The sequence below is a fragment of the Larus michahellis genome, chromosome Z, assembly GCF_964199755.1.
Source record: "Larus michahellis chromosome Z, bLarMic1.1, whole genome shotgun sequence".
Taxonomy (NCBI): Eukaryota; Metazoa; Chordata; class Aves; order Charadriiformes; family Laridae; genus Larus; species Larus michahellis.
Window position 1 is genome coordinate 51,859,511 of NC_133930.1, and position 23,592 is coordinate 51,883,102.

General features: G+C 38.5%; 1 protein-coding gene across 4 annotated transcripts in view; it reads right to left on the reverse strand.

Moving 5' to 3' along the window:
* The window catches only part of LOC141736277 (CDC42 small effector protein 2), an 82,681-nt gene that overhangs the window by 18,328 nt on the left and 40,761 nt on the right, over positions 1 to 23,592 (reverse strand). For all 4 annotated transcript variants that reach the window (XM_074570220.1, XM_074570221.1, XM_074570223.1 and 1 more), the window contains exon 3: positions 15,672 to 15,994. In XM_074570220.1, coding sequence (XP_074426321.1) covers positions 15,672 to 15,725 — 54 coding nt within the window. In that variant the 5' untranslated portion in view covers positions 15,726 to 15,994. The remainder of the gene's footprint in view (positions 1 to 15,671; positions 15,995 to 23,592) is intronic.

The following is a 23,592-nucleotide window of genomic DNA, read 5'->3' on the forward strand; positions in this document are numbered from 1 at the left end:
CACTGTCATATGTGCTTGCAAGCAGCAGTTTGGTACTGCACATTGTGATTCACCTTCAACTATGACAACAAATCAGGGCATATATGGTATTTTCAGAAAACCTCTGCACACAACTCATAGTAATTCCCTTACTGGGAGAAGATGGATCTTCAGGAGTTATGGCACTGATATTTTTCAGCAGTAGGATTCATGTGTGGAAGCTCTAGTACTAGTGCCAGAGGCGAAAACAAAGCCAAAATATTTAATAATAATATCCTCAAGAGTCAACAAACCCAAAGTGAATTCATCAGCTTTTAAATACCTCTGTGAATGTAACCTTAGAAGCCTGACATTAGTTTGCCCAAATAGCAACAGCTTCTTGTTTGTTTTTATATATATATGCAATGAAACACCTAAATATTCCAGTGGCATACTGTACTATTTACTTCTCAGTGAAGGTTTATCAAAATGAACTTGCTCTCAATGAAGATACTTTCTTTTTTTTGTACAAATCCTTTTTTAAGGAAAGTAATCCCATTACAGTTTTGCGTATGTCAGGTCCATGGGACACATTCCTGACTGCTGACCTTTCTGTCAATCTTCCCATTGACATTTCCTTGATAAGTTATTTGTCACCTGTGTGAATTTGTCATTATCTCTGGGTTCTCCTTGCTGCCTAAAAGGCAACCTGACCATCCTCATCAGCACAAGTGCTGTCACATGGCCTCGGGTACACTATTTTGCAGTGGGGAGAAGCATTCATAAACATGGAATCACAAATTTGATTCTGTGGCCATCCCACTTCTTGCTCCTGTGAGGACTTCTGCAAAGCTCCCAAATTTGACTGTCAGCACTGGAAATATGCCCATCCAGTTCATTCTAGGTAAGTTACTGGAATAAGTGCATCCCAAAATACATTATGATATGGTCTGTCTGCTTGCTCTTGAAGCACTAAAGCAAAAAGGAGTTACAACCTATGCAAGGGAAGCAAGAACAGCCTCCCATATTCTTCCCATAGTCACACATTTGAAAGGTGATCCCACTAGTGGATATGGAAATGATGGCATTATACACAAAATAAAAAAAAGAAAATACAACAGCATCCAAGACAATTTAGCAACAGATGGCCCGGTAGGTATCTTAGGGATACTTAGATGCCGAGATGACACATAGCACGGCTAGAAGCATTTCTGGAAGAATACTCTGCCAGCAACTCCTAAGAAATGTTCAAATCAACAGCTGTGCTCAGACTTAAAATACAATTCTGAATGTGTCAAAAGCTGAGCAGAAAGCTATATGACACACACCAGCAACACAAAACCCCATGCCCAAAGTGGGGCAAATTCCCACAAAAGATGGAAGGGAAGTTGTTCAAGACCTAATTAACAAGTCCCAACAGAAGCATGGGGGCAAAGGAAGAGCAGCATGGCGTGCCATTGCAAATCCATAGGGTCAAAAGATGGACAATGAAGAAGAGAGGCCATTGTGAGGGAAAACTTCTACTCAAGCACTGTATTTCTACCTATTTGAGTTCAAAAAGAAACATAAAAAGGAAGTAATTTCAAGGAGCGTTCTGCTTTCCCTGGCAAACCAAAGGAATCCTGGCTGCCTAGTCCAACCTCCTATCAAAAGGAAAACACCACTTCCAAGCATGTACAGGCACTTTTGCATAATCTAGCTGAGGCATGCCACAATTCCACAGGTCTTGAGTGTAAACAATCATTAACTATTTAAATTTCATCAAGTCAGAAAGCTCCCCATATTCCTAATTTATTTGTCAAATTCTACTCTTCTAAATACAGCCTTGCTGAAAAGAGGTATTCAGGAGCAGTAGGTCCTTACTCCTCCACTAGCTGCACTAAGACGACACACAAATTTTGTTGAGGACGAAGTCTCAGGTATATTCATTATTCAGAATTTACTGCCAGACTCACGAATAGGATCAACAACCCACCCACATAATCTTTTTCAGAGGCAGTGTTGGCTGCTCATAATGTTCAGAAAAATCTGTACTTACTAATCCATTTCTGTGGCAAGCCTATTTGTCCTTGTTTTGCAGGTCTTCTGCACTAAGTCATGTCTGATAAATTTATTACTGTGAGAGCAGAATTTTTATTATTGTATTATTGTGTCTCCTTCTTGCATACTTTTTGACACCATTCTTTCAGTCTAGTACTGGCAATTCTGAAGTTGTATCCACTGTAGAAATCCAGGAAATATAGTGGCTTGCTTAGTGTGTCAGAGCTAATGGTCTTGCCAGCATAAGTCCACGTTTAGGAGCTTCTTAAGTTAGGAAGAATAGGAAAGAGTGGTTCTTTAACTGTCAGCAAAACAGGAAGCTTTAGCATTGCAACACTGAGCACCATGGAGGTCCCTCACACTCCTACAAGTTTCTTGCATTATTAGCAACTTCAGAGCAACTGTTTCTCAGTTCCACATGTGTAGTCAGCTTCTATCAAAACCAAAATACAGCCAACATCAGCTGCGGGCTACAGACTTACAGTCACTGGCAGTTAAAAAAATAGTCAGAATGAAGAGAAGAAAAAGCAATGAACATACAGAACAAAACCAGGTTTTCTAAAGAGCTGCAGGCTGGGAATTTCTAAATTGGGCGCGTACCAGGAAGTGTAGATTATTTATAGGAAATATTTTTCCTCTTATTCTCCAGCAAATGGAACCATATGATACCTAAAAAGAAAGGTACACAACTCCGTTTTCCCAACCACTAGAGCTATGAACGCGGAACTGAATAGTAACTGTTGGTAGGAAAATATCTACTGTCTCTAAATTTAAAAAAAAACAAAACACAAACCAAACCAACAACAACTAAGCTGAAACACTACCACCACCACTCTATGTTTCATAGCCTGAGTGTCAGGTACCCTTTCAACACACAGGTCTCCAGTGGACTCTGGCAGCTATGCAAATAAAACAAGTTGGTTTTGAACAGCTGGCTCATGAGCATGACAACTGCCAAATTCCAATCATATCAGATTTTAAGATTCCCTACCACGGTGTCATCAGGCCACACCACCCAGAAACGTACTTCCATGATCAAGGCAAAGAATTTGCAGGAAGTTAATTTTGTTGCCAGATGCCTGGTTTCTACCCAGATTTTCATGGTTTCTATGCCTCAACCTCGCTTCGCCATTTCACTGAGTTTCCCTGAAATTCTGTGAAGATCCATGGACACGGGCATTACAGTACCTACCTACAGCTGTTCTGAACAGACTTTGCCACTTACATGCTTCTCAAAAGCTTCAAAGTTTTACACTAAGGTGAGCTACATACTACATCAAAATAATTTAGGACAAGGAGAGATGCATCAACATGAAAGGTCTCACTTTTAATAGGCAGAATATTTAATAGCCAGAGTTGTCTACCATGGAATTGGCAAAACACCAGTTGCTACTTTACAGTTACCCTACAGAGAGCTTCTCAGAGCTTCTTTAACCTTTCACTTCAGATGGCTGGAAATCGTGCATTAGAAATATTTTTGAAAATGAGAAGGTTGTGGTGGTCCTGCTGTCCCTCTGGTGTTTGCTCCATATCCCTTTCTTCGCTGCCTGCTGAAATGTACACACATGCAGGCACAGACAGCCGGAGAAACATCATTGTCCACTGCATACTCACTTCTCAGGAGCCCTCCTGCCTCTGCTCTTCTTTATTATAGTAACTTTTATCTCTGTCCTGGTCCCCTAAAGGTATGGGTCAACTTTGTCATTTGACAGCCCCTGAGGCAGGAATTTTACCCAAATGCTGCTGCTTTTTCTTACTGTAAAGAACAACTGATTTACAAATTACCTTGATAAAGGATCCCAAAGGCTGCATAGCTAGAAGACAACAGAGTAGCATTAAGAAATCCTGCCACTTTAAGCTTCTGGTTATTCCCTCACCTTTCTTTGTCCTAAATCATCTGTAGCTGCTATGTTAAAGTCCCTCCTGAAAAAAGGGAATTGTGATAGCTCTTCAGAAGCTTAAAAAGCTTGTCTTCCTAAAAACAATGTATACTTGGCTTATGCTTTTATGCAAAGACAAATATTACAGCTTCAGAAGTGACCCTAATTCTCTCTATAACATCATTCTAGACAATTTTAAACATAATTTCTTAAGCCTTAAAGTGCTAATTGTAACATATTATACTGAAAATGCAAATACACTTTAAGTACACTTTATGAATGTAATATTCTTTAAAACTCAGGGGAAACAAATTTCTCCACTAAGAACAGCACAAAGGAGTTTTGTTTTCCAACTGCAAAGCTAAAGAGTCAGAAAGGGGAAATGCACCTTGACGCATGCATCATCAAGATACTGAACATCCCCTCTTTGGTATCACTAAGGAAAAAATTGAGAAACCCAAAACTTGCCCTTCCCAATTGCTTCCCTGCAGGCTTCATTTTCAGACAACTCCTCTGTGTTCTGAGATTGTATAGTTACAGTTAATTTTTGTTTAAGAAACCAGAACAAACAAACTTGCATAAAACACAACATAAAACTTAGGTATGGCTGTTTATCTGTGCAACAGTAGCAGCATGAACCACACCGCAGTTAATGCATCCTGCAGCATTTCTTGTCTTACGCATTGCAAACATAAGTGTCTGCTATGTTTAGTCATAAAAAATGACTTGTCAGTGATATTCACCTCTGCAGTGCCTGCAGAGCCAACATTGCTAAGAGCCTAAGTTGAATTCTGTTCCTTCTTGGTCACGACCAAATTATTTACTAAATTCCAGTGAAATGAAGCAAAGGGATTACTTGCAGAAAACTTATTGTACCACTGTGGGGAAAAAGATTCAGCTTGACTCTCTGAACCCAGACTGAGTTTGTAGACCTGGCAAGTGGAAGTTTTACTTCTTTTCAAAAGTGGTTCCTTATAAGAGTTGATCACTTGATGTACATTTTATTGAGCAACAAACAACTATATGGTAAAAGAATTTTTCAAATTGTATTTCAGAGCATGCTTCAAAGGGAAAGTTCTGTCTGTCTTTTTAGATAAAAAGTACACAGACATCAAACCCAAATAAAATCCTCTCATTCCCTTTATCATTTTTCTTTTCTTTTTATTGGGTAGTAATGCAAGCTGAATAAATCTGGAACACTAAATTACATAAGTTATTATGTAATGTAAGGTACTGTAAAGTACCTGATCATTTTTCCTATTATATAAAGTAGAGATAGCTCAGACTGATTTAAACTCTTCTGTTCACTCTGACTAAACAGAAATTAGTATTTACACTGCTATCAGGTTCAGAGAGAGTGAGCAAAAGACAAAGATATTGCAGAACGTCATTTTGGTGACAGGAAGCATGCTACCAGCAGCATACAAGGACACTAAATTCACTGTCTTCAAAGAAAGATCAAGATGCCCTCACATTTGTAAAATATTATGGCAGATGTTACAAAGCAGTTACTTCACACAAGTATTACACACTTCATAAACTCCTCTTGTATTATAATCTCTTTAGATATAGAAAAGCCCTTTACAATGAACATCAAGTAAGTGGTTAATTTTAAAAATACAGATATGTAATCTACAATTAACATAATCTCTTTTAAAATCTAGCTAGAATAAATGTTCGCCTTAACATTTAAAAACTGTGCTGCCTTAAAAAACAAAAATCACAATACTTATACACATAAAAACCTGCTACTAAACATCCAAGAGTTTTATTTTTTTATTATTTGGTAGTGCTTTTCCTCAGACGATCTCAGCACAGTTAGCAGGATCTCAGACAGGCACTCAGAAAAATATTCTGGCAGTTGTTTTTTGCTGTAATTCAGCAGATTATTCCCAACATACACCAAAAAAAAAAAAAACCAAAACACCAAAATACAACCCATCATCCAAAACGTACTTCACAAATGAGAGAAACACTAAGTGTTGCAGCCTGCAGAAAACCCCATAAACTTCAGTTCTTTAACCACTACATCAGCTAACACACATAAATCTTCATATATTAGTCAGTTTCTTGCCAGATTTTAATCTCAGTGTATATGTATTAAAATGTGAAAATTTCCTCTTGATTATCTTCTCTGTGTAGGAACATTACTCTCCTTTTGCAATGCAAATGTTGGCATTTTATTCATTAATTAGAAAGAGCATCTGAATCTCACTGACCTGAGATACGTGCATGTGTTTTATTTCTTTGGGAGTAGGGCCATACAAAGAGTCCCTGATTAGATCCTTTCTAGTCTTCCAGCTGCCAGTTTAATCCACACTGCTTTCACCATGGCCGCTTTAATTGCCTCTTCCTCCCCATTCTCCCTACTGGCAGCAGCCTACCATTGTGGTTGTGTAGTGTTTTACAGATTTGCACTGTCTTCATGGTTAGCTTACAGAAATGATAATATCCACATGACATATGGGACTTAGAAATCTTTGACAGATTTTAAAATAGTTTTTAAAAGCAATAATTAGGTAGCCTCAGTTCTTCTCTCACGTACAAGTCCTCTTTCTTTATTCTCTGAAGTACACACATTACAGTTATTTTCTTACCTCCCCTAAATCTTCCTTTGTTTGCATTACAAACTGAGGAGGCATTTCGTTTTCAAGCCTTAATTCTGATGTTAAAGAAAGAAAATACACATTTGATATTTTCCCATGGAGAATATAAGGTTCTTTTGCCTGCAATTCTGTAGATCAGCCTGCTTATTCTTGTGTTGCCATTTCTTCTTTTTACAAGTTCAGCAATGCCAAGCTGCTACCACAAACACAAGCAATTCAGTATGTTACATGCACATATGTTACATGCACATATGTTACATGCACATATGTTACATGCACATATGTTACATGCACATATGTTACATGCACATATGTTACATGCACATATGTTACATGCACATATGTTACATGCACATATGTTACATGCACATATGTTACATGCACATATGTTACATGCACATATGTTACATGCACATATGTTACATGCACATATGTTACATGCACATATGTTACATGCACATATGTTACATGCACATATGTTACATGCACATATGTTACATGCACATATGTTACATGCACATATGTTACATGCACATATGTTACATGCACATATGTTACATGCACATATGTTACATGCACATATGTTACATGCACATATGTTACATGCACATATGTTACATGCACATATGTTACATGCACATATGTTACATGCACATATGTTACATGCACATATGTTACATGCACATATGTTACATGCACATATGTTACATGCACATATGTTACATGCACATATGTTACATGCACATATGTTACATGCACATATGTTACATGCACATATGTTACATGCACATATGTTACATGCACATATGTTACATGCACATATGTTACATGCACATATGTTACATGCACATATGTGTGTGCATTTGCATATCCTAGCAGATTTGTTTGGAATACGTGCCTAGCAGGATTTATTGCCCCATTTTAACAGTAATCTACTATTTAACCATCATCCTAGAGCCCAGGAGTTAAATGTTTTTTAAGTAACTGGAGTACGGCAAGCTGTAATTAAAGTAATATTTGTTTCAAACACAGTTAAATAACATGCCGTCCTATATTAATTTTACTCAAGTCTTTCAAGGAATCTATCTGAATTTGTCTTGGAAGCCCATTACGTTTAGAGGAACTTGATGAGTCATAAGAGTAATTTCCTTTTATAAATAATACACTCCCCTGACACACAACTTTAGTTCCCAGCTGAACACAGCCAAGCGTGCTTTCTTTAGATAATTTAATTCCTGATAGCATCAGTTTTTCAGTTCGCAAAACTAATAAAGCACCCAAAAAGGCAAGTTTTATGCAAATATGCTTGTGAGTTAAAGATTAGTAACTACAGTTTATGCAACTGTCTTTTTCAAAACACTGATGTGACATCACATCTAAAATTCTATCATTCTGAGTAACCCCCAACTAACATCTACTCATCAGTCCCGTTGAAGACTTTTCCTCCGTTTTATTCAAATCCGATTCATTTTTCGCTACCCACCACGTCATCATATATGCCCCAAGCAATTTTTCCTGTTCTTTCCTCATTTAAGGTCAGAGGCTCTGAAGCCACTGAAGGACTACCATGCAACTCCCCAAGTAACCTGTCTGACATCTTCCAGCTGTAAAACAAGGCGAGCAATGCTGAAGTTTCAAATGTGTCAGGCCTCAGCTGCAAGAAAACTGAACTCAAAGTCAGTGGCATAACTTGGGGGTTTCAGTGGAGGCAAGACTTTAACCCGTCCTTAAAGCAGTGTGAGGCCAGAATAAGAGACCGCCACAAATTTCCAGAGCATTCACCTGGACTCAGCCATCACCACAGTCACTGCCCATCAGAAATGTTTTTGATTTTTAAGTAGCAGAACTTAAAAGGTCACAATTTCTTTTAACAAAGTGAAACTACAAAGCCCTGTGCTGCACCACGTCACCCCAGAGAGATGGACGTAAAACGGAGGGAAGGCAGACTCTGATAAGCAACAGTATTTCCCGCTGTGCGCTGTGATGAGATGAGCTCTGCACCTCTGCTGCCAAGGCGGAGAGCTCCGTTTGGCCAATACCACCATGCCAGAGCAGTACAGCCATGCTATGTAAGCAAAGAAGTGTTGGTCTGGGCAAACTCAGAAGACAAATCACAACTTAGTCACAATTTATTTCTCAATCTCCGTGGATAAGGCAGCCACATACCAACTTGAAACTATCTTGTGCAGCTTAGAATAGAAACACCTAAACCATAATACAGACCTGCCTAAGATAACGCAAAATTAAAATATTCAGGTTTGAGAGAATCACAGTACCAAACCACAGAAACTATAAACTAGGTAGTCCTTTATGATAAGCCATCAAGCGGTACACAAAGGGTAGTTATTCACACTGAAAAACAATCATGCCACAAGCAAGAGAAACCAACAATTATGAAAACCTCATGCCTATGAAGACAGCATATTATAAACCCACACTGTTTTCTGAGACTGAATGAGTTGAATTTGTAACTGTAAGAGAGATAATGCAGCTTGAAACTATTTTAAAAAATTCCATGCAAGCCTCTCCTTCTTGATGTCAGGTCACTCTCAGAGCACGACATGACAACAAATCACTGAGTGTCACACGTTTATTTGAGGGAGAAAACAGAAAGAGAGATGGTATCTTTCCTTAGCTACAGTAAATGACAGCTCTCTTGAGGCTACACCCAAATGGATCAAAAACACTCTAAAATTATTTGAAAAACAAAAATAAAACTGAGAGGTTCGGAGAGGCATTACTTCCCTGAATCTGCATCAGAGTACAGTTCACAGCTTCAGTTTTTCTGCCCAGCCTCCCCTCCTGTATTCTCCTCACTCCATGGCAGCATATTAACCCAGAATTACAGAAGTCAGCATTTTTAGAGTGATCAGCTAAACCGCTCTGAAGATGAAAGTGAGAAAATCATTGCAAGTGATTACGTGTTAAAGTCTATGGCTTAATGGATACCTTATAATTTTAGGATCTCTGAGAATACATGAAGAATAGCTATAACATAGGAACTCTGCTATCATGCATGTCTTACACATAAGTAAGAGTCACAACAGGAACTGCAGAAGGAAAGGTTTCAGGAACAGTCTGAAAGAGGAAAACTTTCATCATTGTGAAATGTTTATGTTGGAAATTAAAAAAATGAAAGTGCAGGCAGAGATCTTTAAAACAGCCATTTAAAAATGCATATTTTGTGAGTTGCATATTGGTCTTAAGAATTATCTCCAACAGAATATCTCAGATGTATTACAGTAAAGTTACAATAAAAATACAGTAAGATAGCTGCAGAAGAAGTTTTTACACTTAATACTCCCTTTTATATCAAAACCAGTTAAAAGTAAAAGGCTGAGCGCTTAGCTTCAGGGCAACAACTGACTTCTCTATTTACTAACCCAAAGCATACTTCCACATGAAGTCAGTGAGAGTGCACATCTCAGACTATCACAGAATGGTGGTGTCCAAATTACCTCTGCCTTTAGCTGTTGGCAGGTAGAAACACCCCTAAACCTTCATGTTTGCCCATCTTCCCTGCTCCAACATAAAAAGCAGAACAAGAAAAATAGCTGAACTGCCAAGCATTAAAATTAAGGCACAGCAAAAATATCGGGGCTTTGCAGCTTCAACTTAAAAAAATTTACAAAAGTTGCACTGGATTTGTTAATTTCAGAAATACTTCAGCACAGTCTCCAAGGGTGGCTGCAAAACTAACAACTTTTGCTAGGCATTATCAACTATTTCTTTTGGCAGTTTCTTTTGTTAGTGACTCATGCTGAGTTTTGCTGTTGAAGATATCTTCTCACTGAAAAATTTGGAGATGTAAAGGAAACAAGTAATTTAAAGGCTCTAACATTGGTGTTCAGATCAAAGAGTACAATCTACTTCCTCCCCATATTTAAGTAGAAAGCCTGAGCTCTGTAGAGCCTGTAGATATCAAAAAGCATATTAGGTCCTTCCTCAGAGATGCTGATAATGGCAAGACACGTTCTCATGAACAGAAAGCTGGTATAATTATTGTTTCCACCCCCAAAAGAGCTATTTTCCAACCCATCAACTATTATTATATTAAATAAATAGCATAAACACAGCTAACTAAGAAATCCTAAAAAATTCCCAACCATCGTAAAGGATCACAAAATATTCAGATAATTTTCAGTCAGGTATTTACACATAAACACAAAATACTGTCTTTTTTCTTTTCTTTGTAAACTTTTTAATACTTGAACATCACAACAGATATTTTAAAATGTGTAGGGGCTAATTTAAAGGTAAAAGAAAAATCTAGAGACCTCTATCAGGCTGAAAACAGCAGAAACAGATCAGGTTTGAGAAATAAAAGCCAAGCACTTTGCTGCTTATTTAACTCTGCCCCCTTTGACAACGTGTTCCCTCAGGCTACTTCTAAAACAGCAGTGAATAGGAAACAGAAGGAATCTGAAACATCCAGACTAGCAGCTCAATATGTAACTCAGTATGACAACTCTGAAATCTGAGGGCTCTGAAGAGTTGTCACCTTTTACATTTGAGTCTTTCCTAGACTTACTGAATGTGGTAGGCTGATCAAATTTACTGAATAAGAGAGCCTGGGTTTTTGTCATTTCGAGCAAAAAGCTGCACATGGCACAGCACTACAGTAGTGAACAGGGAGCCTGTCCCAGTACTTCTTCAGTAACAAACACCTGAATTTCCGTGCATGCCTACTGAGGCTGATTTGTTCTGCATTTGTTATGCATACTGAATGCTTCATTATCTTTATTGTGTTCAAGTTTTTAAGAGTTGCAGTGGTAGATGTATCCTTAGCTATGTGTATGACTCCCTAGAAAAAAATAGCTAGTGCTGACAATATCCATCAGTGGTTAACTTCCTTAAGCAACCAGAGTCAAGATCATTTATGTCTTCTATAGCATTCAGTTCAGTTGATAAATACAGCAGTATGTGCAGGGTTTTTTCTGCCCGTATTTTAAGATGGGCCTCCCCATTCTAAATACAGATCTGTCAGTCTTCTTTCATACATCAAAAAAGACACAAGGAAACTTCACTTTCTAAACCACTTTAAACATTTATGGCATAGCATACAGCAAAAACACAATAGCCCTCTGACAAAATACAAAATGGAAATCATCTGAACAGGAGAGAATTAACAAAACAGAAACTAATTAACTAGAGAAGGAAGCCTGGAGCAAGAAGGAGGAGAGCAGTTTATTCTTTTATAGTACAGCAGTAATTTTACTGCAAGGTCAAAGGCAACTGAAGAGCTCAGCTGTACTGGGCAGCGGCCCAAACCAGGTGGGAGTGCACCAGATCATGACCAAAGGCTTCTTAGACCAAAAATTAACTTTTCAAGTTAAAAATGGACAGAACACAAAAAAAAAAAAGTGGAGGAAAATAACAGATTCCTGGTGTAGGCGACGAATTCAGCGTAAGAAACTGCGGACGTGTTCTCTGAAAACCTACAAGATAAGAAGCTCTTTAAGCTTCTGTTACCAAGCAGTGCATCTGGTCATGGGGATTTGGCAGAGTTTACTGAAAAGTAGCAGTGGATGGGATGATAGCACAGAGGAAGCATGGGAAAAAAAGACTCATCTTGTCACTGGGAAGTGCAAGATCAGCTTACAGAACCCATAAAGGGTATCAGTGGGAGGTGTAAGAAACCTGGCACAACCACAGTAAGTGCTACCCTTCTCAAAACAAAAAAAAAAGTTTGGGTCAGATCATAAGATATTGAATCCAGGCTATTTAAACAACCAAGAAAACCTGAACATAGTTTTTTAAGAGATTAATATCACCTCCTCGGTATCATGAAAAAAGATATGAAAGCAACTGGTTGTCTGAAGTCTTCAGTGTGGTAAAATATATTATCAATCCAAATCTGACAAGAGAAAACTAGAAGTGGATATGAGAACACCTTCCCTTGGCTTTTGTTTGCATTCTACTGTGGTAAAGACCTCAGGCTATTAAGAAGCAAGACCTAAGCCACCATTAGGAACACGTTTCCTTCAACTGTATCACTATTTAGTTTTGTTTCTTTGGATCCTCAGTGCCTTCATTTATGACCCTATTTCAGAGAAGCATAGAGGCCCATGTTCAAACACGCCCCTTCCTTGATATTATGAGTACTGCAGACTCAGGAACACCAAGTGAGGTATTCGGCAAACAAAGTAACATTAGGAGAGAAAGTAAACCACTGCTTTCCAAGATGCCTATGTTTTATTTCACAGCAACATAGTGCATCCATTTAGCACTGACAAAAGACAAAAAGCTGTGCCGTGACACTTTTCAATAAAAGATGATGGTAATACTTGAATCCTGTCTTTTAATTAAGAAACATCCTAATCTGACCTAGTATAATATAACTGCAACATTGTTACTGTTCTGCTCTGAGGTATGTTATTACAGAAATTATGGCAGTAAAATCAGGTAAGTAATGTGTTCTTATTGCCATAAAGATTGCAAATCTTATGTAAAAAGATATAGTTCAAACCCATGAAAATGCACTGGAAAGCACCGCTATGCAAGTCTGGAAGGCATACGGTGTACTGACAATAACCTAGAAAATGCCTGTGTGTACAGCACGAATAATAGTCTTCTATGCAATTGACTGAAAAGACTTAGTGCATTTTTCATTTTAAGTGCACTATAGCTGCAAAAAATAAAGATGCCGTACTAAAGATGCCTAATATAATATGCTAGAATTTTGCCAGAAGAAAGCAACAGAGATAGTCCCTGCATCCTGGATTTCAAGAGAGGAGGAAAACTCCTTAGTTCAATGAAAGCTATAAATACCCCACAAACACGCAACTACTTTAAGTTCCATGTTGTTTTTTTTCCTCCAGTGAAGAGGCTTAAAATCTATATTTCAGAGGTTATCAGCTTAAAAACAAAAGGAACATTTTAAGCATTGATCAGAACAAATAGCAAATTAAGTAACTTCCTGCTTTCAAGGTCTGTTCTGAGAGGTTGATGGTTGGTGTTGCTGAACATGAAAGTGGTAGCTGGGACACTGTTAGTCAGGCCATGAAGAAGTTGAGATGCAGTAGGTAAAATGAAAGAAGGCAAGTGAAAAAGATGAAACCAGGCTGATGAGACATTTCTCCTGAGGAACTGGACTAAATTGACAGATTGAATGCATGGCAGGGGACAGACAAGTAGCTTTTATGCAAATTTGTGTGTTTCACCTATCTTTTGATACAACAGGGCAATAAGTACCAGTATTTTGGGGCTAAAAACTAGCATGTTTTTCAGCATGTAAGTGTCCCTGCAATCACACAACACCTGCAGCAACAAGGAAAAACTGCTTCTTACCACTTAGCAGTTTGCTCACTCTGACAGTACATGCTTTGCTACATGCCAGAGAGGAAAAACATTCCTGTACTTACTCAGATGCATATATATCTGATTAAATACTCCACTTACTGTAACAGTGCACGGCAGAACAACTGCTGTACAACACAACACAGCAAAATGAGCTGGGTAACCGCAGGGGAAGGACAACTAAGCGCCTATTGTCAAGCATGCCAAGGAGGGCCCACAACTCTTTTCTGAGATGCGTCCTGAAGAATTCTGGCACTTCATAACGAGCAAGGCTCCTACAACATTTGAAAGGCAGAGTTCAGGAACTAGGTCAATGCTCAGCAATGTGCTGCTTCTATGTTAAACATATGAATGGCTTTAATTTTCTAAGCAAATACACACTACCAGATCAGCAGAAACATACAAAAGTGGGTTGTTTCCCTTTTCTCGACTTTTGAAGTACAATCTCCACCCTTTCCATGAGTAATGACCCACAGATCACTACATGCTGTATTAACATACCATGCATTTCTTGGGTAATGACTGTATCATAAAGCTTGACTCAAGATTTTATAAGGACTGAGCCTCAGGATTCTTGTAAAAAAACAGAATACGCCATTTTCTAGCTCAAAGGTTTTTAACAGTCACAGCTTATTTTTAATTGAAATATATGTTCCAAAAACTAGGCAAATAACTTTGGCTACATATGGACGCAGGTAGCATTTTAAAGGACTGAACGGTATTCAAGCAACGTGAGAGGACTGCAGCTTCCCATGTTGGTATCTGGCAGTTCATCTCCCACAACTCTCCTTGACTAAAAGTGAGATAAAGTTGTATTCATTTGTTAGAAATGTTAATGGACACACTTTAATATTTGTGCTGCCACCCAACGATTAGTCTGGCATTCAGGATTTGTGCAATGACAAGGCCTAACATAAGATTGTTTTTTTTCATCCTTTGGCTTCCCTAAAGCCAAATATTATCATCTGAGTATATTAATGTGAGTTTGCTCTATTTGCTCTGGAATTCTCTTGGTCACCATTAATTTCAGCATGACCTTTAGTAGTAACTGGGCTCTTTTCCATGTATTTGCAAGATTACCATCCTTTCTATAGATTCATTTAGCTTTATCTGGATGCCACCCTACACAATGATTTTTCTCACAGTCCTAACCATATTCCTGGTTAATTCCACCTTCATGTAGGCAGACTCTCCCAACAGCATTGGGCTCAGAAACACACTCTAGAGGTACTAAGAGGGCATGAAACCCGAGAATATTTCTGTACTTTCTGTCTTCCTTACATATGCTTTGAAGTATTCTTTTATCCAATTGTTTGCTATGTAGTTTTTCACACAACTGCCATTCCAAATTCTATTTAAAAAAAAATAAAATTATTTACAGTATGAATGCATCCCTTCACTCTCCTGAGGTTTCATCTAAAAATTAACACAACAATTAAGGCTTACTTAAAACAAGGTGGAGGAGGACTGGATTTCATGCTGGACTTTTTAACAAAATCCTTTCCTTCTTTCATCATTGTCCAGTCACACCTGAAAGCAGGCTTTAAGTCACACAGAAGTCAGCACATTTACACTAAAAAATGACTTGTTTTAGAATGACAGTTTAGAACCTCTTCACCCTTCCCTTCCCCTCCTCTTCAATTCAAACAAATAAAGGCTCTTTCCAAAGACTTTGGATAGATTTCACCTTAAGGACAGGAAAATATATGTGACAACCGTCTAGAACAGACATTTTTTTGTCCCCACTAAGCCAGTATGTTAGTTAATTCCTTATTTCTCACTGAGCTTGGCCAGACAGCACTAACTTAAAAAGCCGTAAGAAAACCAGAAAAGGTGACCAATGTTGTTAATTATACGAAAAGAAAGCAGTGCCAATATTCATACTTACAGGCTGAGGCTGTTCTGCAATACAGCAGTTGAAACACAACCAAAACTCACTCATTGTTTACAGTCTGACGTGGGAACACAGATGAAAAGCAGCACTCAACCTCCGTAAAACTGTCTTCAGGTAGCAAGTTCTTTAAATAGGTTTATTTATAATGGTTCCAATGTAAAAATCTTTTCTCTGTTGAGCTCTTCTCCAAAGACGAGTCAGTCCCAGGACAAACAACTTGAAGGCAAAAGGTTATTTTAGAGTCTTCTTTCAGAAGGTTGGTCCCAGCACCACAGAAATATTACGTATGCTTCTTTGGTCCCTAGCGTTACGTGAACCTGAAAACAGAAGTACATTACATCAAAAAGAAAGAATACACAGAATCTCGTGCTCCCGGACAGCCACCCACACCAGTGATTTCTTGCTAATATCTTGAACCACGGACTAAAGAGATACTAGCAAACAAGTCACATGCTTATTTCTACAGCGACTACCAAAAATGGCATATAGCAGAAATCCATATGAGGCTTACATTCCAGCTTTGGTTAGATGAAATAATACGAAGAAGTAGTGTCCAATCTTTTGGCAGCCATCTTTGTCTGATCTGTTTCTAACTTTCAAATGTCATTTTAGAACGTGACAATTGCCCACACACCCCTTTAAACTCCTTAGGGAATTGTGCCTATTGACACTTCGTATTTCTCAACAGAAAAGTTCCCAGTCCATTCACAGCATGAGGTTTAAATAGTATTAAAGCCCAACCTTGTCGAACAGCTGCCAGGCAAAGGTGTGCTTTTCTAAATGTTGAGGAAACAAATAAATACATTTCTGTATATGGAAAATTTGCAAAATGGCCGGACTTGGTCAACTCAAGGTATTTTCCTTCCACTCTCTCTACCCTACTGCTTCATGTACAGTTGGCTTCAAAATAGGAGATTACTTGTAGAGTGTGAAACTGTTTCCTTAAACTTCTGAAATCCCTCATGTGGAACAACTGAGGCTCCAGATTCCAGCCATTCCTTTGCTAAAATAGTGTTTATTGGTTAATCTCCAACCTGGTCTCTTTCAGTAAAAGTGCAATAAAAATTCCTGTGAGATTTCACCCTGGTTGTTTATCTTGCCATCTATCACTCACTTTACTTGCAGAAAGTGAGATAATGAGTATTCAGGTTTTATATACATACTCCTTGACAGTTCTATATACGGCTGCATCTTCATTCATAGAAATGTGTGCATAACTGTGCATCATTATTTGTATGCAATTCCTCACAGTAAGTATGAAGTGGCTTAGAGAGTCCGTGGGATACATACACACACATTCTGTGGCAGACCAGTCCCACTTAGCTACTGCCTTGTCAGTTCTCTACATGCCAAACACACAAGCAATGAGGTCCCTCATTTACTACATACATGCTAAGTTACTGTACTGTGCAGCCACTACTAGCCAGGTACTTTCCGGGACTGTTGGCTACAACACGCATATATGCTCCTTTCCCACACTAAATCCAAAGCCTCTGGGAAGCTTTCCCACCTCTTACCTTTTAAGAGACAAACCAGCTTGATGGTTAAGAAAAAACCTAAACAAAACCCTAAAAAACGCTTCTACACCACCTTTCTTTTGTCAGACACTTCTCGGAATTTGCATGCTACACAATTATTTTCTAAACTTGATACATCACAGTGGGCTTCTCTTGCTGTGCTAGTGACCCAATATTCTGATTTGAAGCTCCTGAACTTCTGACGCCCACATTACTGCTTCCTCACAATATCTTTTTGACAAGTCCAGGTTTAGCATATCAATTTCTTGTTCTCACAGAGGGTTAACTTCCATCCTGCCATTACACCCGGGTACAGAAGACTTACATGGAAAGGGCAGGGAAATTCCTCTGTTGAACAATCTCCTCATTTGCTCACTGATTGCTGGCACACTCCTCCAGCTCACTGCAGCGTTAAGTGCCTGTCTTGAGCTGAAGCCCTGGGAACAAACCCGAAGGGCTTGTGCGTGCTCCAGAGAGCCTGTAAGGCTCTTCCTGGTTACAAAATACTAAAGGGTGCAGAAGAGTTTCTCCACCCAACCACTCTCAGCAGGAAGGACTTGTGCCCTCCAGGACAGAGTTCTCTTTGAAACTGACTCTCCCTCTTAAATCAAAAGTTGCTGAATGACAAAACCAAGATAGACACCGTGCATAATAGTTTCTGATAACACACGCATTCTTAAAAATGTATTTTATCTTCTATAGCCTGTGTAGTGCCACATTTCTCTTTCATCTCGTGGTTCTGCAACCAGTAACAAGCTGTTTTCCAATCTGCTGTCTTTTAGTTAAAAAAAACTGTGGTAGGAGGACATATCTGTAAGCCTGGAGAAAACTGACAGTAAATGCACCTCTTAAAAGGCAAACAAAAGCTTAGCAGTATCTGTTAGAGCACTGGAATTTTATACACCCCCACTCTGCTGAATAAATGATTTTTATATTAACTTGGCCACTGTAAAAGATCAGGTATGCTGCTGCACTGAAATGGAAAGAAAAAGAATTAAACCAAAGGCAAAAAGGCAATGTCAATGGCAACACACTAAGACTTTTTTTACACTGCTAGCTGCTAGTTTAAAGACTGAGTTGAAATGGTAACATTCTGCTGTTCTTTTCCAAGTTATTGGTTATAAAGAAAGAAGGAAAAAAGCACCATACCGACCTACAGCTACCAGTCAGGTAGTTATGTATGATCTGCTCTGTAGCAATCTCGTGACAAAGTGCTCTTACAAAGCCTGGACTGCACCCCAGACCCAGCTGCAATTAATGAGATCCCTAAACATGTGCAATACTTCACAGCTAGTACCTTGCTCCGTGGTAGGATTGAGCTTTTAATGTGGCTCTGTTTGCAGGTGTTGCTGCATTTGCCAGCTGAAGAGGCTGAAGAATACAGCTCAAGACAACAGCTACGTCACTCTTTGTTTTCACTCTTTACACAATTTATCGTGCTCAGAGTGGTAGAGCACCATACAGCTCATGTCTGAACCAGAAAGTTAATCGGAGTGATGAATGGTAAAACACTTACTTGTTTTTTCCCATTTAAACTTTCTGAACTCTGAACGCAACCTACTTTAGAGCATACAATTCACATTGCAAGAATTCACAGGACTATCACGCTGAACAACTTCGTCACATGTTAAGGCTTTTACACTGTATGTACAACTTTAATTTCATCCCATTTATAGAAATTTTAAGCAGTGTGAAGAAATGAAGATATTTAAAAGGATGCATTGTTTAAAATTTAAAGTGAAAACCAGTAAGGTAATTTTCATTACTCTGAAGTTTATTCCACAGTAGGTGATCTACTGCAAAACCCCAAACTACCGCTTATTGTTGAATACCAGTCATAAAGGCACTAAGTGCAAACACTGCATTAATGTAGTGGGGGTGGAGAACATTCTCTTACAGTATCAGCAATTTTTATTAACCTTTCTGTAGGAAATAAACAGAGCAGGAAAAGAAGAAGGGTAGGAAAAAGAAATCAATCTCCCCTGCAAACTCTTACTGGCAAAAAGCAGGTTGGAGAGCCTTTACCTTAGCTGATCCAAACAGGAATACGCTGCGTGCTTTGGAGGGTCAGTTAGAATAAAGGTACTTATTAATTATATAGCTTAAGAACAGAACACTGTTTTTAAAAAAACATCTATAAAGTTCCTTTTAAGGGTGAACTCTCTACATCCTTTGTCTGCATACTCTTCACTATGGGTTCAAACAGGAAGTGCGGTAACAACGCTCTTTGACAATTACTTGAAGCAAATAAAACCACAGGAAGAGAAAGAAAATGAGTGCAGGTGTGAACATCCAAATTTAACTAGACTTGCTCAAAGCTCAGACTACTATTTAAGGCGGGGGGGGAGTGTTGGGAAATGGGTAGTGTAAAAAAAAGCGAAACAAGCACAAAGTCATGACTAAGTCATGACATACAAGGACATGGCATACATGATGTACCATGACATGCACATGTATGCACAAAGTCATGACCAGGACTACTACTTGTTTTTTAGTCTCAAGTACTTTATAAGAAAGAAATTTACAATTATTCTATATATGGAAGCATCATTCCATAAAAGACAGTTTTTTGTTGTTTTTTTTTGCCTTAAAGGCTCTGAACAGCTACCATTTGTATCAATCCTGCAAGCTGTAAGTAGAAAATTATAATTTCAGTGTGCATTTTTAAGACTTCTTTCATATTTTCCACTTTAAATCTCTATTGTAGCAATACTACTTCCTCTTGCTGCTTAGCATATCCAGTCAAGTAGCAGCGAGAAATGAGGGGGGGAGGGGGATTAAGGTGCATCCAAACTAAAAAAAGATGTTGTGCTGGTGCACACTTCCATACACTTATAGCTGTAGCAATTGGAGGATGCTACAGCTACAGCTGGAACCTTTGGGTTCCAGATCCCAAAGGAACCAAGGAGTGCTTGCTTCATTGCCATTTTTTGAAATAGAACAAGCTGTACAAGAAGAAATAGAGGTTTTAAACAAAAACTGCGTATAGGGAAAGTTGCCTTCACACATGAATATTCTATCAGAAACTTTATCTCACCAGGGCAGTGTATTTGTAGAAGCACTCTTCCTCCATTCCCTTCCTTCTAGCAGAGTGGGCACTTCTGGGGACTTTGGCACTGCTTTTAAAGCACCAATTATCTTTTGCTCTTTCAGATCCTGAGAAACCTGAGCTGCAAGTAACTCTTGCCAGACAAAGGACGATGTTCACCATCGACATAGGCTGAATAAGGCTGAAATCCCTTTTTCACTTCCTCATAACTTTCCCATATCTATTCTGCTCCGACCAACACCATCACCCCCCAAGTACTTCAGGGTTTAGTTTCAAGACATTGAAGAAGCTTCTTCAAAGTTTGAGTTAGACTTTCTTGTGTATTTTCAAACCCTGAATGCATAGGTCCTGACTCTAGAAAGGTATTTTATTCATGTCTCTATGATACAGTTTTGAACATTATGACTAAAACTCTTTCTAAGATTTTAGTATAGGGTTTTATTTTGGGATTATTGGTCATTTGGAGTCGGGGTTGCGTTTTTTTGTCCCTGTTTATGCTGAAAGCATTTTCATTAGTGTATTTCCTTAACAATTTAGGAATAGGTTGCTATCAAAGCTCTACACAAATTGCTAGCCACAAATGACTACATATTATGAGAGTGCTTTGCTTCTGAATTTGCTTCTGAATTTCAAAGAATATTGAAAATAGTAGAATAGGATGAAGGTACTCTTATGGCTTACTTAAAGGAGGAAGATGAGGGTGGTTTTTTTTTTTTAATTCTTGTTCTTGTTAATAGAATGGAGTCTAGCTTTAAGAACAATCTCTTCTTTCACTGGAACCAAAATACTTCCAGTTTTTGTTTGTGTTTTCAGTTTGTAGGAAGACGCCACAAGCTTCCCTGCAACAAGTGTGCCCATCTGAGATAATACATGGGAAGGCAGCAAGAGATATAGCAAGTCTGTAAGGAGAAATACTAGCTTTTCATATCAGGTCACAGACAGCGTGAGAGGGAGCTGAAAAGCAAGTGAAGGCAGGAAAGCAGGCCATTCGGTCAAGCAAAGAATGGCTCACACAGTGTGACAGTAATCAAGTTTGCAAGTGCCAGCTGGGACCTTAAAGCAGAGAGCCTTTAAACATATTTAAAACATCTTGATAGCATGAGGCTCAAACATTTGTTTTATCATTGACAAATGTCCCATCCTGCCCCCCCGCTCTTTTCTTCACACGACCCATCTGCAATTGCCTTACTCTCTAGCCATTCTATCAAATTTAATTTCACCTTGAATAGTCCTTATTACTTTGTGCACAAAACCAACAAATGAAATAGACAGCATTACAATGATCCCATTAAAATTACCTGTGTCCACTCTGAAACAGGAAAACAGTTTTCAAAGCTTCCTGTGTCTTCAATTAACAATTGCTTTCAATATACATGGGTTCAATGCAGGTTTCTGAAACACCTGACTTATTTCATACTATTTCCCATGCATACATGCAGACAAGAACCTACTTCTCTGAAAACCACAGCACAGAACATCTAATACTTCTGCATTATGAAAATACACTACGAAAAGATAGAAAGACTTAACAGAAAAATAATTGTCCAAATTTATTCACTAAAAAACAGGAAGGCAAACCAAAGACAAAATAAATATGTTTTGTCCTACATAAGACATAGTCTAGGCATAATATATTTTGCCCTACCTACAAAAACAGTCAGTTAAGAACAAGTGTGAAGCCTTTGAGAATCCACTCCTATGGGTTAGGAAATGTGATTTCATAATGCCTGCCCATTCACATTAAAAAAGAATAAATCCTGTTAGTCAAAGTTCTAATCAGTCAATAACATTATCTTCTACAGTGGCAAGCCCTGTTGAAGGTAACACAAAAGAACACATTTCTGAGCTGGCCTCCTTGTTAATTCTAACAGGTAATACCAGTCAGAGAGAAAAAAATAAACAAGGCAAACTAGTGGTCTAAGGCAGGCTCAGTACAGGGTAACATTTCCACAAAGAATGGAAAGAAAAAACAGAAGAAAAAAAAACCACCAAAAAACCTAAAAACCTTCCCGAAGAGGCCTCTGACATTACTTCTAAAGTAATGATGGGAAATGGTCAACATCAGCATCCAGAGAGTCCATCATTTTAACAACAGTGTAGCATTAAAAGGAATGGAATAGTCTATGGGGACAAAAGTACCCATGACAAACTATGTGGCAGACCATACAAGATATTCAAGGGACCCCTACCTGTTTTTTAGTATTACAATACGTAAAAAGCATTATTCACAACATTCATAATATTCCCTTTTCCACAGAAAACTAATACATCAAAGCAATTTCCAAGGAAGTTCTAGGATAGAGGAAAGGAATAAGTGGGAACAGGGGGAGAAAAGGCCATTAGAACTGTCAAGAGTTCACAGAGGCAAACTCTCCTCAGCACAGTAAGTGTTTTGTGTTAAAACCATCAACATGGCACACTGCTGTTGCAGATTTTAAGTTACTTTTCTAAGATAGACAACCTTGCAACAGAAGTCTGCCACTGTATCTAAAGTAATTTTAACACACTTCTGTAGATTACTGCTGTCACTTCCTCACCTCCCACTCAAGCACAAAATAATTACTAGACCAACTGCAGTAAGCAAAGCAGCATCACGTTTTGTGGGACTGGATAACTAACGTTTACGCAGTCACCCAGTAACACTAGCAAGGGTGCACATTTCCCTGGTTGACATGCAATATGAATCACCTCTGTTTAAGCCTTTGTTGGCAAGTGGCGATGATATGTTTCCAACAGGAAGAGTGCATCAGCTCAAGCAGCATGCTTCTGCTTCAGCTTTCAGTTCCGTAGCTTGCAAGCAACAAAACAGCAATAGTTTTCTGTTCAAAGTGCAGCAGAGCAGCATATTTTTCATCTGCTAGCATTTAAGGCCCTACCATTTCTTTATAGTTATTCTCTAGCCTTTTTATAATTTCTCTATTATTAGCTGCTTTAGATGACTTGAACTGTGTTTGTGCACCTGCACATATGCACATGGGAGATTGCTTAAAGAAGCTTAAAAATTAAGACAAATCACATTTTCAAAGATTTCAAAGATCACTCTAAAATAGAAGTGGAATTTAGGCCATTTGGAGTATGAACTTAAAGAAATTATAGGCAGAGATCTCTAAGTTCATGCAGCCCATTTTCTCAGGTATAGCAGTTCCCAGGTAGCAGTACAGTATATTGTATTGTACTTTCAGCACTCCCATCAATTCTCCTGAATAACCACTCTGCAGCTTAATACAGATCACATTGCCAAGCTCTATAGCCTATCCAGATCTCTCTGTAAGGCCTCTCTACCGTCGAGGAAGTCCACAGATCCTTCTAATTTAGTACCACCAGAAAACTCACTTAATGTACATTCAAC